This window comes from Nelumbo nucifera, chromosome 3, assembly GCF_055504915.1.
Source record: "Nelumbo nucifera cultivar China Antique chromosome 3, China Antique-T2T, whole genome shotgun sequence".
Lineage (NCBI taxonomy): Eukaryota > Viridiplantae > Streptophyta > Magnoliopsida > Proteales > Nelumbonaceae > Nelumbo > Nelumbo nucifera.
The window spans coordinates 47,716,181-47,732,755 of NC_142651.1; the positions used below are offsets into that span (position 1 = coordinate 47,716,181).

Sequence of the window (16,575 nt, forward strand, 5' to 3'; positions counted from 1 at the left end):
ACCCACATAACACTACCTTCGTGCATTGGATAGACGTGAACAGCGTTTTTGTGGGCAGGAGATCCGGACTCGCCAAGTTGTGTTTTAGATTAGGAATAGGGGCAATCATTCATAACCCGGCCTAGAAGCTTGGCCGGACCAACTCCATAATTTTTTGGGCTTGGGCCTAGATTTTCTATTCAAGCCTGACATGGGACTAGACCTGCATTATGCCTATAAATTCCTCTAAATATTTTAGATCGCAGATATTTCTAATGCCCCAGTTTTTTAATGAGCCATTTACTTGTTAAATGCACTTATCTGTGTCTTCGTTTTGAATAGAAGTGTTTCTTAGATGAGCTTAACAATGACTTTTTATCTATAAAATGTTACTATTATTAAGGGCAATTTTGTTTCATTACATTTTGTCAACTTTTCCCTGTATAAGAAAATTATTTACTCAGATAGGAAAGTTGTTTATTCACGTAGGAGATGAGTATCACTTAAAAAACTACCATGGGATCCAAACCTATGATTGTTGGTCAACAAAAACCACCTTCCCATTGACCAATCCCCTCTTCATTTATAGAAAAAATAAATAAGCCTAATGGTAAGTTTGGTTTGTGCGACCAAGATGAGAAAATATGAATATTCTTCCAAGATTCTTGCTTTTCCCTCATTTGTTTAGGACAAAATATTGAGATGTGACGAGAAATGAGTTCTAAAATTTTGGGATGTGGGGTCTTACCAAATATGTGTGACCCCATTGAGAAATGAAAATGAAGGGCACGAGTGAGAAAGTTTTATTGAGAGCGACAACTTGAGCATCATCTTCTTCCTAGACACCATCCGACAGTTAACTCACAGGTGCCATCTTCGACGATTTTTTCAAAGGTAAGGTTATATTTGGCATCCTCTTGTGATTTACATTTATTTTTTATACAATTTTTATCTTTTTTCAGTGAATGAGTTCCCCCACAAAATTTTCCCATCGTTTACCTCCATCCGTGGTCGTCCAGAGCTAGAAAACATCTTATCTACCGCTCAAGGTGTTCATTTTAACGTCAAAGCTCCAAATCTGGCTTCCGACGTATACCTTTTCCAGATATGGCATTTTTCTAGATCAGTTCTGGTTATAAATTTGTTTCAGGTTTGGCATTAGCACCGATAGTGTTGGTATCAAATAGATTTGTTTATGTTATAGATTTGTTGTTTTATTTTTGATTTGTTTCAATTCTAGCATTTTGTTGTGTTGATAATACTCAATCTCGTACCTGCATTTTTTTTTTTTTGCTTTGTTTGAAGTCATCTCAGGCAAACTAAGTTGGAATTTTTACGCTGAGGTACCACATACCCTGTGTTTGTTTGTCGTATAAAGCTCTATTTCTTTTTTCCTAGTGAAACTATTAACTTCATACCACTATGATTTTTTTCTTTTGATTCTTGTCTTTGCTAATTCATGTAACTTTATACAACAACAATCAGCTAAAGAAAAATAGATTATTCATGCCAAACAGAGGTGCAAATCTCCTTTGCTTGTTACAAATGGGTAAATCTCCTTTAATTGTTTCTTATCTAATTATGGGTAGCATTTGTAACTATGAATGTGTTTTATGGGCAACATTTAATTTATGTCTTTTTGCACAAAGGTATTTTAGAAAACTCCATAAACTAGTGGCTATCCATTTTTAACTATGAATCAAGGTTCAAAGTATTGACACGTATCGTTCCGGGACCCCTCTGATATGCCCCTACAGTGGGTGTATCAAAGGTCTAACCGGTTCAGGGGGTAGAGGAGACCTAAATCGCCCTCCTGAACCGGTTGCAAAAAAAAACAGCTCCAAAATGTGCATCCCGATACGCCCCTATCGGCGTATCGGGCATATCAATATTTTGAACCTTGCTATGAATGTACTTCAAGGGGACTTGGTTAGTTTTGATTGTTGAAATGAGCTATTTACATTGTTTTGTTTGTACAAAATCAGAAACACGAGTAATAGCGTCTTGGGTTAAAGGGTTGTGGGGGTTTTGGATATGAAAGAATGCATGTGTTGCTTGGCATGCATATTGGTGGTATGATACTGGCTAGTTATCATTGTGTAGATGCTAGACTGTTAATGCTTTCCAAAAACAATTTAACCAACAAATAAATGATCTTAAAATGGTATATTTCAGAATACCTTAGTTTGCAAATAAAATCCCCCATGATAGATAGTTCTTATCTAGGAATATATTTTTGGTGAATCCATCTGGAACAGGGCTTTGAAAATGAGGAATGCCAATGTAACTCAAAGGCCAGGAGAAACAGTGCACCATATTAGTGTATTCCCCTAGTTTGTCCTCTTCTAAGTTAATACCAACCAACGTACTTTTTTCTCAAATTATTTTTCACACTAGTCATCTACTCAGTGCACCTATTCAAAACTAAAAGATTCATTATACCTTATCACCCCCATCCTTGCAAAGAATATCGATATTATTGTTCAAATTGAAGATGAGATACGGATACTCTTGAACCTCAACTTTGGAACCTCTAATAAGATCAGATCTATATGCGCTAGAGGTAAGACAGCTACGTACACTAGCCATAGGTGTGTACGAAAGGAAGATAAGGTATCACATTGACTTCTGATCTAGAGATAAAACAAATAAATGTTTTCATTTCCATAGGCTTAATTAGATTCTTTATGTGAAAATTTTCGTGCCACATCAGTGCTAGAAAAGTAAAAACATTAAGTAGTTCTTTGATCAAGCAAAAACTTAAAAGCAACTACAATAGCAGCTTAGATGACTGGCATCACTAACAATACAAGGCAGGGATTCCCTGAGGAAGAAATGAAGAGCCTTATTTTACTATCTTTTCATCGTTCATGGCTTGAACATGAGATGAAACAAAGATTGTTATCTTTTCTAATTGTGATATGCTAAGAACAAGTATAATGAGTTAAAAATTTTTGTAGGAGGTTTTAGCAATCCTTATGGATTAACTGTTTATTTGTAATCAATGACGTCATAGCCTATGTGGCAAAACTCAGAAGACCAAAGTTCCTAGTAGCAATGCGGAGCTTCTATAAAATAGAATTCTTCAGTTTGGAGAATTGATGTGACATCTTGTTACATAACAGAGTAATGATCTGCATAAACGAGAAACTTTGGCACTCAAACTGGATTAATTCTTGGTTTCTAATAAACCACAAGGAATCAAATAATAACGTACAGTTGAAGGGCAAATAGAACCACCTTGTAAAGACATTTGCGTACCTTGAGAAACACTCAAAAGGTCTCATATTTTCCTGGTCCCCAGTTCATCAATTGCAGAACTTCTATAAAGATTTTCTCTAGTCCAAGTTTACTATGGAAGGATAGATGGAACCCTAGAGATTCAACAAATTCTGATGTTAAGACTTCATGGAATATAGGTCTTCTTACCAAGAAAAAAGTCTATGGAATATGGACTTCAACAATTCAGGGTATGTTGGGTACCGTGAATTTCAAGTACAAACATTGAGATTCAATACACAATAATACCGAACACAACCTCACATGCTATCAACTCATGGCCATGGAAAGGGTTCCCATTCAAATACGAGTATTAAGACAGGTCTCGGTAAAGAAAAATTGTAAAGACTGGTAGCATATTTTTGAAGCACCGAGAACATGGGAAAGAAAATTACTACCTTACAATATAATAATAATAATAATAATAATAATAATAATAATAATAATAATAATAATAATAATAATAATAATAATAATAATTTATGATAACAATAAGGAATCACAACTTGAATTTTATGAAAACCCTTGACAATTTCCCTGCAAAATGGCCCATCCATGCGCTCAATCATATTTTTCAAAAGATTTATGAGTTCAATCATCATCAGAGGAACTATCGGAGGAGCTGTCCAGTGGAATCCCATCCATATCATTTCCCACAGTCGTCTCCTGTAAACATGCTCCAAAAAATGGACAAAATGAAATCAACAAAGTCTTGGGAGCCAGCGTAGAGTTAAATACTCATAGAACTCGGGAACTTACCGGCATTTTATCCCAATCTTTCAATTTAGAACTTGTAAGCATATAACTATCACGTAATGGAGCCCAAGCAGGGCCATCATCACCCTGCATGTCATAAAACCGTAATCTAAGTTATCTCCATACTGAGCAAAATTAATTGGCAGGACTGGATTCTTTTAGTTTATTTTGCCTGGCTTATCAAATATGTGCACACACAACACAATCCATTTAACGATTACTTTGTGTATTATTTGCCCCTTCAAAATAATCTGTAATGGAAAATAAAATGTGTAGGAGGGGATACCTTGGCAGGAGGGTCAACAGCTTGTGATGGCTTCCGTAGCTCTGAGAAGAAAGCTTCTTTCTGCCGCTTCCCTAATGCTGTCAGAATAAAGAGTGTGCCACTCAATTAGACAAGTAAATGCACCTAAATCCTTGAAAAAAACAAATGAGGTGATCAAATATCAAAATCATAAGCTACCAAAGAATCACTTAAAGGAGAATTGCTAGTGGAAATTTTTAGTATAATTTTTCATGTAACATAATTCACCCAATTAGACTGATAAATAGGCTTTTTGATATTTGGGTAAGTCCTATTCAGAAAATTATGTAGATACATTCCATTAATTACATCTCTGCTAGGGACAAAGAAAATCTCTTGATTCTGGTTTAGAAGTACAAGTATTTTCTGTGGTTTATATATTCCCTCTTTATTTGAGAGAAAACCAGAAAATATAAATAGATAAAAATTTTCTCTATACATAACAAGCAAATAGGGACCATAATTAACCATATTCCATGAATAAGGCTGTAGATGGCCTTAATAATGATTTTTACGTGCTATTATGCAGTGAGGAACCATAATCGGCCAAGTTTTCTAAACTAGGCTGTAGATAGTTATCTCCTCGCATGCATTCCAATCTAAGACAGGGAAGAAAAGAAGGAAATAAATAAATAAAATAAATAAAGGGGTAAGAGGAGTAGAAGGAATAGATTTAGTCCTACGTCTCATGAATGAGGCTATAGGAATATCATAGTGAAGAGGTGTAGGAGGAATGCAAGATTCCCTTCCTCTTCTTTTTTCCACATTCTTCATGTCCCAATCTTCTTCTATCTTCTCCTTCACTTGTCTCTTTTTGCTGGAAATCCTAGAAGCAGAATAGTATTAACCAACAAAATGGCATTAGCCTTCTTCTCCTACAAGAAGAAGGGTTTATATAGAGGAGGGATGTGGTTAGGTAACTCCTCACCCCTCTCTTCCTAGAGTGCCAAATGTCACCCAATTTAGAATGGTCTAAGGGAAAAGAAAACTCTTTCTTCATAGGGTGACAAGTCACCTTACTTAAAGTGACTAAAGGGAAAAGACCTCTTTCTTCTTAATGTGCCATGTGTCACTTCACTTAGGCCATGTTTGGTTTGAAGGAAAGGTAGGGAAAGGAAGAAAAAGGTAGGGAAACCCATAAACCAAACACAACCATAAAGTAACCAAGAGAAGAAAAAGAGCTCTCTTGTTCTGATAGGACAGATGGTATCCCCTTAATAAATAAATGAGACACCTCACAAAATTAGGTGATATATATATATATATATTTGATCCTCTTAGGACCTACTGTTCCCATTAAATGGGCTCTACAACAGGACCATTAAATGCTTAATGGATCATTATTAAGGCCCAAATTAATTTAGGGTATACTGCTCGCTAAAATGGACTCCAGGTCCCTTTCTTTCTTAAATAAATTACTTCAGCCCACCCATAGGACTGGGCTTAGAAAATTAACTTGGAAAGAAAGGCTTTTTTTTTCTTTTTTTAAGCTGTAATTGCAAGTACTTTAATAAACTGCTCCTAATCCAGCAAAATTAAGGACTTAACAAGAAGACCAACATCAAGAGTGTTTTTTGCACCAAGGTGGGAACCAAGAACCATCTCAAGCACCCAAGCTTGAATTTTAAACAACAGAACCTAAATGTTAGAAACCAAATATTTTATCTTTACTCAGAATGTTGTTATTGTACTGTAAATTACCTTTCCAGCTTTAAATTAATATAACCTCCATATAGATGAAACAAACAAAAAAAAAAGTTGAGCAAAAGAAAGTTTCTTTCTCATAAGGATTCAATTGAGTTATCAGATGCCTTAAGATGAACCATTTAAGGAAAACACTATCCATCTGGCTGAAAACAGTGTTTTAAAAGCACAAGGGCAAGATGAGGCGTACACCTATTTTAACCAAGGCATAAAATTTTAAAAAAATTCAAAATAATATTAATTCAAAAAAATGCAAACTTATATTTTAGAAGAAACTAAATGTTATAAAAAACTTACTAACTCAAATTAAAATACATAAACATAACATATAAAACATATTGAAGCACTCAACAATGCAAGCATGTGAAAATTTCAATCTGTTCATTTCTCTCCCAATTGCATTACTTTAGGTAGTTAATGTGATTTAAACATCTTGTATTCCTATATCTACAAGATCAGCTGCATGCCTCCAACCCAACCATTATGCTTGAAAAGGCAGAAAATTAAGCCAAGGCACAAGACACAGGCATGTGCCTTTGTCAAAGGGGCTGCTCTTGGGCCCGCAAGGCTTGTAAGTTGAAATGCGCCTCTCTTGTGCACCTAGGCACACCTTTGAAATCAATGGCTGAAAATTTGCAAAACCATACAAAATGAATGTAGGGAACTTTACCCTTATCTTCTTTTTTCTTACCATATCTACAATAGAAATTATGCAGGAAACAACAAAATTATGGCAACATAGAGACAAATAACAAAGCAGGAAAAAAAGCGTGCAAGTAAGAGAGAGAGAGAGAGAGAGAGATTGTAGGACTGTTCAGAACAGGGCAGAAATGGAAATTGGGATGCAATGGGAATCCTAAATCCACTATTTTTAGTGTAAAGCATTTCAGCTCTTAAAGTTGGCATTGGCACTTATATAAACCAAATGCAGTGGTTCTTGAAACAAAACAGTAAAGCAGGGAAGGTAGCAGTATATGCTATTTTTTTGGTCAATTTAGGGGTTACAGGATAACTAGTGGAGTCATTGGATGATCTTTACTATAAACTGACATTACCAGAGATTTGGAGAAGCACATCGTTCCATTGGTTCATCTTTTGAGTGATTGGAAGAGAGTTTCTATCACATTCATTGTATAAGATCATATGGGACAATCATGGGAATTCCTCTAAAGCCAAGTCCTCCCTTTAACCTCATCCATGGAAACCTTAACTGACAATTCTTTGTCATCAAACCAAATGTTTAATTATGGGCATCAAAGGGTTAACAAATGCTCCCTAAACTGACTCCATAGTTTATAGCATCATTTTGTAAGGTTAAGGAACCATCTCCAAGAGATGCTAAAGAAGTCCTTGTGCAATGGTACATCGTTTAGGAAAAGAAGAGAAAAGAACCTTAAGTTTATCCAATCTGACGTGCACACATAACTAAGTGTACCACATGACATACTAGCTTCCAGAACATCCTGAGTTGTGTTTAATCTAGGGCCCTTGTAGTCATTTTATGATGTTTCAACACAAAATCAACTGGACTTTCTCCTGCCTTACGATGTATTTAAAGTGAGAGGTGAAAGAAAACCACACATGACTTCTAGTGCCAAAGACAAAAAGCAAAGTGTGTGTGCACCTGGAAGTGTTGCATAGAGCCATGGACAAACACAAACATGGATCAGAAGTTCAGAAGCCAAAATGCATCCAAGAGTCTAATTTAGCAAGATGAGAAAACAGGCTTGAGTATACATATATGAAAAAGTAGATACTATTAAAATAATTCATATGTTTTTGAATTCTAACACTATATACCTACAAAATTTGTTGCCTCTGTTACTCAGCGACATTTAATAAAAAAAGAGAATTCATCTTCAATATTACTTATTCATTTATGTCAAATAAGCTAGGAGAGAAAAAGGAAATGCTACATAGAATTGCCTCAAAAGCCCATGAACATCCGCTTGCTTTTTATTCCACTTTGAATCTGTTTTATAAGTGATGCTTATTTTGTCTGTTTTTTTTTTTTTGTGTGTGGAAAGCCAGCTTAAAGAAAATCAACACTTATGACCTCCTTCAGAAAAAGAACCATGGAAGGTCTTATCTATCTCCTCATGTTTGACGTTTCTACCTTAAAGCTGGGGAATCTACCAACCATATCCTGCTCCACTGTGAGGAAACTAGAAAATTTTGGAACGCTTTTCTATCATTATTTGAATACAGCTGGGTTTTCCCAGAAAATGTGGTTGAATGCTTAGGGCAATGGTCAGGAAGAGGATTAAGCAAAAGAGGGAAAACTTTATGGCAATCTGCTGCACATGCTATTTTCTGGAGCATTTGGGAAGAGAGAAACAACCGGGTGTATACCAACAGAACAAAAAACTTTGAGGAGCTGATTTCTCTAATATGTTACAGATGCGTCTTGTGGACTTCCAGCTCAACTCACTTCAGATGTGTCACCTTTGATGACCTCCAAAGAAACACCGTAAATTTCCTTCACTCTAATCAAATGTAACTAGTCACTCCCCGCAGTTTCAGATCTGATGTGGAAGGCGAGACGACCTTGTACTTTGATGGGAGTGCTTTTGGAAACCCAGGTGTAGCGGGTATTGGAGGTGTAATTCCAAATAGAAATGGTATTATCAGTTGGGCTTTTAGTGGACCGATTGGGATAGCCTCCTCAACAAAGGCCGAAGTCATGGCAGCTCTAACCAGCATCGGGATTGCAAATGACATGGGCTTAGGTAGCGTTTAATAAATCTGAAAATTCAGATCTGAAAAGTTAAAAAAATATTAAATGTGTCTGAAATCTGAAAAGAGGTATAGTTGCTTTTCTACTTTTTATAAGATCTGAATCCATGAGTTTGTTTGTGTTGGATCAACCTTTTACCATCTAAAATTTATTGATTTTACTATTTTACCCCTAAAATATACAATTTGAAAATGTTGAATTCAAATTACATTCTCATAAAAATTAATTTTCAACCTCAAAATAATATTGAAACAATATAAATAATAAATAATAAATTAATAATTACTAATTAATAAATGAAACAATTAAAATTAAAAAAGTAAATAATGATTATAAAAATATTAAAATAATTAATAATTTACACAAATAAAAATTAAAATAATTTTTAAAAATTAATGAAATAATTAAAATTTATTAGTTAATAAAAATAATTAATAATTAATAAATAACACAAGTAAATTTAATAAAAATAATTAATGTTTAATAAAAATATTAAAATAATTAATAAAAATATTTTATAATTAACAATTAATAAAAACATATTATTATTCACCAAAGTACCGAACCACCACTGCTGTTGCAGCGGCAGTGGCGGTGGTAGGAAGACATGGGAGGGAGAGAGAGAAAAGTTAGGGGGAGAGAGCGAGAGAGAGCCACCGCTGGGGGGAGAGAGAGAAAACAGTGGCGGTGGCAATGGTGGGAATACAGGGGAGAGAGAAAGAGAGAGAGAGAGAGAGAGAGAGAGTGAGAGCGAGAGAAGACATGGGGAGAGAAAGCCGCTGCTGGCAGGAATACAGGGGGCAAAGAGAGAGAGAGCGAGAGCGAGAGAAGATAGAGGGAGAGAGCCACCGCTGCAAGTTGCAGTGGCGGTGGCGGGAATATAGGGCGAAGAGCGAACGAGAGAGAGAGAGCCGCTGCAAGTTGCAGCAGCGGTGGCAAGAAGGCAGGGCGGAGGGAGAGAGAGGTTGAATGTTTTGGTTTTCTAGGTTTGGGGTATCAAGGGTAATTCGGGTCATTTACGAAAAATTGTAAGGATATTTTGGACATTGGGCCGGCTCTGAAACACGTTTGAACGCATTAAGAGACAGCCCAAGGTCTGTGATTTTCAGATCTGAAAATTAGTTTCAGACCCAATTTAAGAGGTACAACCAAACAAGGAGTGAGGTCTGAAAAGTAGCATTTTCAGATTCAGCAGACCTCTAAAAAGTGCAATCAAACGGCACCTTACTAAATCTTACCATTAAAGAAGATTCAGCTAACAGCCTAACACCGTTAATTGGCTTTCTAATCCTGACAGTGGGCCTTGGGCCTAAGCTCACTACCTGGCTGAAGCGAGAGACATCCTCGCTTCTTTAAATGCCCATGTGGTCTGGATTCCGAGGGAGCTAAACTCTGAAGCTGATAATCTAGCTAAATCTGATGCTCACAGGGATTCCAAAAACCGGAAGTACCGATTCGGTTACAAAAAAAAGGCCCACGGTTCGGTACCCTTATCTAGTAGGTCATGATTAACAAAACAACATATCTTCTATCACTTGTCTGTGATGTCTGCTTCCATGGTCCATTGGTCCAGATACTGCTTTGATTTATAAAGAACTTCACATGTGTAATAACCTTTGCAGTTCAATCATATCACAAATTAATACCCAAAGAAATAAGAAAGTACAAAAAAAGAAGGTTTTGCATATATTGAGATTACTGACCATAGTCAATAGCAGTTCAAGCCCACGGAGATACAGGAATCTGTTGAGGGACATTGGAAGGATAATAAGAGAGATTAGGGGGTTGAGATAACATGGATCCCGAGGGAGGGGAACAGCATGGCGGACACACTAGGCAAGTAATGGGTACATATAAGAAATAAGTATTGGGGGGGATCATCTCAGGAGACCAGGGTGACCAGTATGATTATATATATGACAAAAGCTTGTCTTATTTGTCCTTCATTGAGAAATATTCTTGATTACCTTTTTACATTCTTGATATGGGGTAAGATTAACAGTACGACCATATAATCATGCCAAGTAAACAAAATCCATGTTGAACAAAGAAAGATTAGTGAGTCGCAAGCCCAAAGAAATCATTCGAAAATTCAAACTTCATAACAACAAAAACGGAAATAAGAAAAAGGAATAGCTCATGAACAATCTTATTCATGTTAAGACAACCAAGATGAATAGCAGCAATCACAAATAAAACCATTCAAATGTTTCATGAAGATCTCATTTGCAAATTTCATAATAGAACAGAGGCTGCTCAAACTTTTATTGGTTACAGATTTCCATTAGTATACCTTTTGCATCTTTAAACCTTGATGGATTTAATCCTTTTTGAGCATTTTGTGCTTTGTTTACCTGTATAATGTGTTCAATACAAGCATACATAAGCATACAACACAGTAGCTAGAGTACAATAAAAATTTACACAATTAACTTTTCTTTTTGGATTGTTGAAAATGCACAGGAAAAAAGGTGAAAACACAAGTGCCAACTTACAGCATTAAAGAGCTTGACCACTTGAGCACCAGCAACAATGCAGATATGCAAACCAAATTAGTTGATAAAAGATTAGAAAAAGAAAACAAAACAAAACAAAACTTGAGGAAAATAAATGCCCCTTATGACACAAAGCTCAACCAAAAACGAACTCATACCTCCTTTTGTAGCAACGCTGATAAGAAATTTTTCACGTGAATCCAAGAAATTAGCAGGCTTCACATGCCCTTTTTCTCCAACCTGCAAAATCACATAACACAAGATAATAAATAGCAAATTAGATTTGGCAATAACCCTTCCTTTAGGGTGCATTTGTATGTTTGGTATATATCTCATTCACATATTTCATTAGTAAACTCTCTTGCTATCAAAGAAAAAAAAATGTAAAATTATATTTGAATTTTGGAATATAGTTAAAACGTGGACAACACACACGCACACAGGCAGAGGCAGACACAGAGAGGGGTTTAATAACAAATTACCAAATGTTTCTCCTTCTTAGCATCCCCCTTGGACTTCCATTCAGCTTCTTCTTCAGCAAGCTTCTTGGCAATAAGCCTCTTCTGTGCTGACAAGACAGGACCCTGCCAAGACAGTAAAATCTTAGAGGGCTTACTTATTATTAATAAAGAAAAATCTAATAACTCAAACTGCTTACCGCTTACCAGTGAATTATCTGACACATTTGTCTTAGTGATCTTCATGAAGGCTACTCTGAATGCTCTACAACCTTCTGTGAACTTTGTAATTCCTGGCTGAGTTCTATCTCCCTCATCTTCAGAATCCCCCTTTTCTTCAACAGCATCAGGATCAGAGCCATCTATACCCTCCTCTTCACTAGAATTCCCAACTGAAAACTCTTCAAGAGGTCTTGTATTAGCTTCTCCAACTTCAGGGTTAGCCTCATCATCATCATCATCAGAATTGTACTCTCTTGCCCTCTTGCGAAACAACTTTTTCATTTTCTTATCTATTTTGACCTTTCCTCCAGTACCTGAAAAGATTTTTACTCTCTTCCTTTCCTTGCGATCCTTACTGCGCCTAGATTTTCTCTTCTTAATGCCTTCTATTTTTTCTGGCAGGTGAATTGCTGTATCCATGACCTAATATTTTGGAGTCTTCTTTTCTTGGCTTCTAAAAAGACCCTAGAATATTGAAACCAATTACCATAAGAATTTGCAATTAGAAATTTCACATCAATACTAATCTAACATTTTTTAGGTCTGTTTTATGGGTGAATTTTACTATTGACCAAGTTGAAAGAAACATGAACTATGGGTTTGGGGGCAATATGGACATAATTTATGCTTAGACCTTCAGAATTCACAAGACTTCGAAGAAAGTAGAGCTGCTCACAAAGACAGTCAAACCGACCAGACCGGCCCTATCCAACCCAATCTGGTCGGTTTTGGGTCAATAAAATATACAACCATGAAACCGAAACCGAACCGATTATGATGTAATATATAAATTGATATATACGGGTGGTTGGAATCCATTTTACATACATTTTGGCATTGGTTTTGGAGTTACAAACTTAAACACCAAAATAGAAACTTAACTCCTTTTATCTTTTCAATAAAGAGACAACCTATGCCAACCTATGGACACTATCTATAGCAGTGTTTTAAAAGCGCAAGGCACAAGGGCCATTTTGCGCCTGAGGCTCAAGGCGAGGCATGCACCTTTTTGAGGCAAGGCGCACAATTTAAAAAAAAATGCAAAAAAATCGAAAAAATGTAAAAAAATCAAAAAATTATAAAACATAATATTAAAAAAATATTAACTTAAGTTTTAAAATAAATGTTTTAAAAAACCTATTATCTAAAATTAAAATACATAAATATAATATGTAAAGCATATTCAAATGAGAATTTAAAAATGAAATCAAACATATAAAACATTTTCAAGCATATAAAACCCACAATCTCTTTTTTTTCTCAATTGCATCAAGTAGCTAATGTAATATATTACATTCCTAATTCTACGAGTCGCCTTTGTGCCACACCCCTTGAGGCAATCCCAAACAAGTCCATGTTAGGGTCTTACATTCTTAGATTTCACACAAAAAATAATAATTTTATAGTTTGAATTGCTTTTAAGAAGATATTTTATTAAGACGAATGAATGGACAACATTACCAACTGGCCTTGGGGGGCGTGGCATGGGGTCCGGGGGCGGAGCCCCCGGCCCAGCGGCCAGACTCAAAAAAGGGAAAAAGCAACAAATTTTCAAAAGGCACACGCCTAGGCACACCAGGTGTGCGCCTTTTGAATGGGTTGCGCCTAGGACCTGGGCAAGGCACCTACCCTAAAATGCGCCTCGCCTGAGCACCTAGGCATGCCTTTTAAACCACTGATCTATAGAGCCTGCCTATAGAGCTAGCCTATAGAGCCTGCCTATTAAACACCTTATAGAACCAACCTATAGACACACTTTGTAGAGCCAGCCTATTAGACAGTGTTTGACTCAAATCCCTTTCCTTGAAAGGAGCGGCAAATTTGAAGGGCTTCAGAGCTATCAGCTTGATAGGAAGTGTTTGCAAGGTTCTGGCTAAGACTCTAGCCACAAGGCTAAGGAAGGTGATGGGTGCTATTGTTTCAGCATACCAAGGAGCTTGTGTTCACAACAAACATATTCAGGATGGAGTTCTTGTAGCTAACAAACTCATCAATTCAAGGAAGAAATGTGGAAAGACAGGTTCGGTTTGCAAAATTGATCTAGAGAAAGCCCATGATCAATGTCAACTAGGATTTATTGGATTATATGATGACAAAAATGCACTTTGGGTCCAAGTGGAGGAGCTGGATGAAGGTGTGCATCACCACACCAAAGTTCTAAGTGTTGATAAATGGTACTTCTAAAGGCAATTTCAAAAGCTCTAGAGGTTTGAGGCAAGGTGATGATGGTGGTCCACTATCATCCTATTATTTCTCATGGCGATGGAGGGCCTAAGTAAATTGGCTGATTGAGGTTCAGACTTGGATTGGTTGGAGGGGTTTGAAAGCTCTAGCAATGGCACTAAAATTCCTCTATTACAGCTTGCAGAAGACACACTCTTCCTCTGAAATGCTTCTCCAACTCAAGTACTGAATTTAACACACATCCTATACTGGTTTAAGATAGTATCAGGTCTGAATTGATCAAGAAAAAGATAGTATCAGGTCTGAAAGTCAATTTATCCAAAAGTGAGACGCTAGCAGTTGGAATAGTAACCAATGTTCATGAACTGGCCAAAATTTTAAGGTGCAACTATGCAAGGTAGGTAGTTTGAAGGACATTTGGGACCCAATTTTAGAGAGGATGGACACAAACATGACAGCTTGGAAAACCCGGTACCTCTCTAAAGGGGGTAAAGTCACATTCATCAAACGTGTTTTGGCAAGTCTATCAGACTTTCATGCTGACATTCTTTTGTTGAGAAAGACCATCTCATTCCTTTCCTCCCGAACTGTCCATGGTACAACAGCTCTTAGACATTGGCACATTGCAGAGAGGCTCAGTGACTTTGTATTATATCATTGAATCAGGGTATGTTTACTTTGTTTCTGTTTTGTATTATAACACCGTTCCAATGGGAAGGGCTTGGTCTTGATCTTGCTTGAAAACGGGAGTCTTTCAAGATTCAAGTTATTCAGACCAACTCCTATGAGATTGAATTCTAAAATGTTAAAACCTTGCTTAGCTTTTACTTAGTCACTTCTGTATTCATAATTTCATTCTATATATGGTTTCCATTTTATGCTTAGTGTTTTGTAAAATTTTATGAAAGAGAATTGCATATGTTTCTCCCCTCATATTCCCTGTTTGACCAATTATTTTGGGCCTGCCAAACCATCTCAACTTTCAAAAATTACATGTCACCTTCTGCCCTACTTGCTTCCAAGCATCCAAGAATTTAAAACAAGATACAGAAAAAGTCATTATTCATAGGCTCAAGAAATGACATTAGATTGCAAGTTGCCTTTGGAAGATAAAGTTCCTGCAAATAACTATGTTCACAGAGGTCAGAAGCAGCCTTAGTTGCTTTTATGCTACACTATGATATATTGATTCAATTAATATGAACTTATGAAGCACTAAAGCTTATTTGCTCCTTTTTGGCATCCATTGGATTTTTTTTTTTGATGAATAGTTCTTTGGATTTAATTTGTTCATAGATTGTAATTGCCCATATAAAGGTTTAATTCAAGCCATTGATTTAGTGGCATTGGGGAATGACTCCAATTGTTTAAATAGAAGAGAAGAAAATCTCTTGTTTTTCATGACAAAATTTTCACCCTCTTTCATGATATCAGATATAAGATAATAAGGCTTCTATGTCTCACTTAATCTGTTTTAACAGTGTTTTCTTGTCAGAGAAAAAACTGGCTAAAACACAGAAAATTGCAAAAAAAAATACATAAAAATACTGAAAAAATACAAAAAACAACAGAAAAATTCAAAGCTCACCGCCGGCCGCCGCTGCTCCTTGTTGCTGCTGATTACAAGAAGAAATCCGCCGCAGATGAAGCCCTTCTGTGAGGAATGAAGGCTGTAATCGCCAGTCGCAGTAGATGAAGCCCTTCTGTGAGTAAGGAAGGCTGTAATCGCCGATCGCCGTAGATGAAGCCCTTCTGTGAGGAAAGAAGGCTGTAGTCGCCGGTCGCTGTAGATGAAGCGTTTTTTATGAAGGAAATCCGCCGTAGTCGCCGATCGTCGTGATTTACCGTCGGTCGGGACTGCCGCAGGTCGTTGGTCGCGCCGTCGGGGTATGAGGTCTGAGAGGAAGGAAGTCTGCAAGGGTTAGAACGAAAGTAACCCTAACTCGTAAGGCTGGAATCGGGGGACATGAATGTCATTTTCTTGTTTTTTTTTAAATCCAGTGAAAAGAAATTTCGCAACCCGCGAACCGTTACTCGGGTCGAACGATTTATCGGTTTGACCACCCGGGTTAGCGGTTTCTGACCTTTTCAACGGTTATTTAGGAAATAGCGGTTTACAGTATAACCGGATTCGGGGGCTGAATGGTTACCGGTTTTTACGGTCCGACCGTCCGGTCCGGATTTGAAAACCATACTTCTGTTTCTTTCCGGGTAAATTACATAATGTCACCCTATACACTTAATCCCCCAAACTTTTATTTACAACGAAGGCCCACCGTGAACTTCAACTGCCAACACTTTGCCCGCACAGTTAGCATTTCATCAGTTAACCCCATAAAAGATTCTGTGATTGTCATGTACATGTTTAAACATTTTTAAAACGCCAGACTGCACTTATATCATTTTATGACATGGTTTTCAAAGTCAGATGGGACCGGATGGTCGGACTGGAAAAAC

At 36.8% G+C, this 16,575-nt stretch overlaps 1 protein-coding gene across 2 annotated transcripts; it reads right to left on the minus strand.

The window, feature by feature from the left end:
• Nucleotides 1-3,501: 3,501 nt before the first annotated feature.
• LOC104609582 (uncharacterized) lies at nt 3,502-16,068 on the minus strand. 2 transcript variants are annotated; one of them, XM_088901014.1, is made up of 9 exons: nt 15,707-16,068; nt 11,920-15,236; nt 11,737-11,838; nt 11,413-11,494; nt 11,255-11,274; nt 11,053-11,113; nt 4,301-4,377; nt 4,018-4,101; nt 3,502-3,924 (listed from the first exon to the last, which is right to left on the minus strand). In XM_088901014.1, exons 2-9 carry the CDS (start codon nt 12,352-12,354, stop codon nt 3,850-3,852), a joined length of 936 nt encoding a protein of 311 aa, XP_088757140.1. In that variant the 5' UTR covers nt 12,355-15,236; nt 15,707-16,068; the 3' UTR covers nt 3,502-3,849. The 2 variants fall into 2 exon arrangements, with proteins under 2 accessions (XP_088757140.1, XP_010274243.1); XM_010275941.3 differs by having other exon boundaries at nt 11,920-12,399; nt 15,707-16,067.
• Between the last annotated feature and the right edge of the window lie 507 nt (nt 16,069-16,575).

Bases quoted from the DNA above. Each gene is read 5' to 3' on its own strand.
- LOC104609582 (XM_088901014.1), bottom strand. From the start codon at position 12,354: ATGGATACAGCAATTCACCTGCCAGAAAAAATAGAAGGCATTAAGAAG. The intron at 11,495-11,736 runs GTAATTTGTTAT...GTGATTTTGCAG, and splicing joins CTAAGAAGGAGAAACATTTG to GTTGGAGAAAAAGGGCATGT. The intron at 4,378-11,052 runs GTATACTAATGG...TTATTCTGACAG, and splicing joins AAGGTTTAAAGATGCAAAAG to CATTAGGGAAGCGGCAGAAA.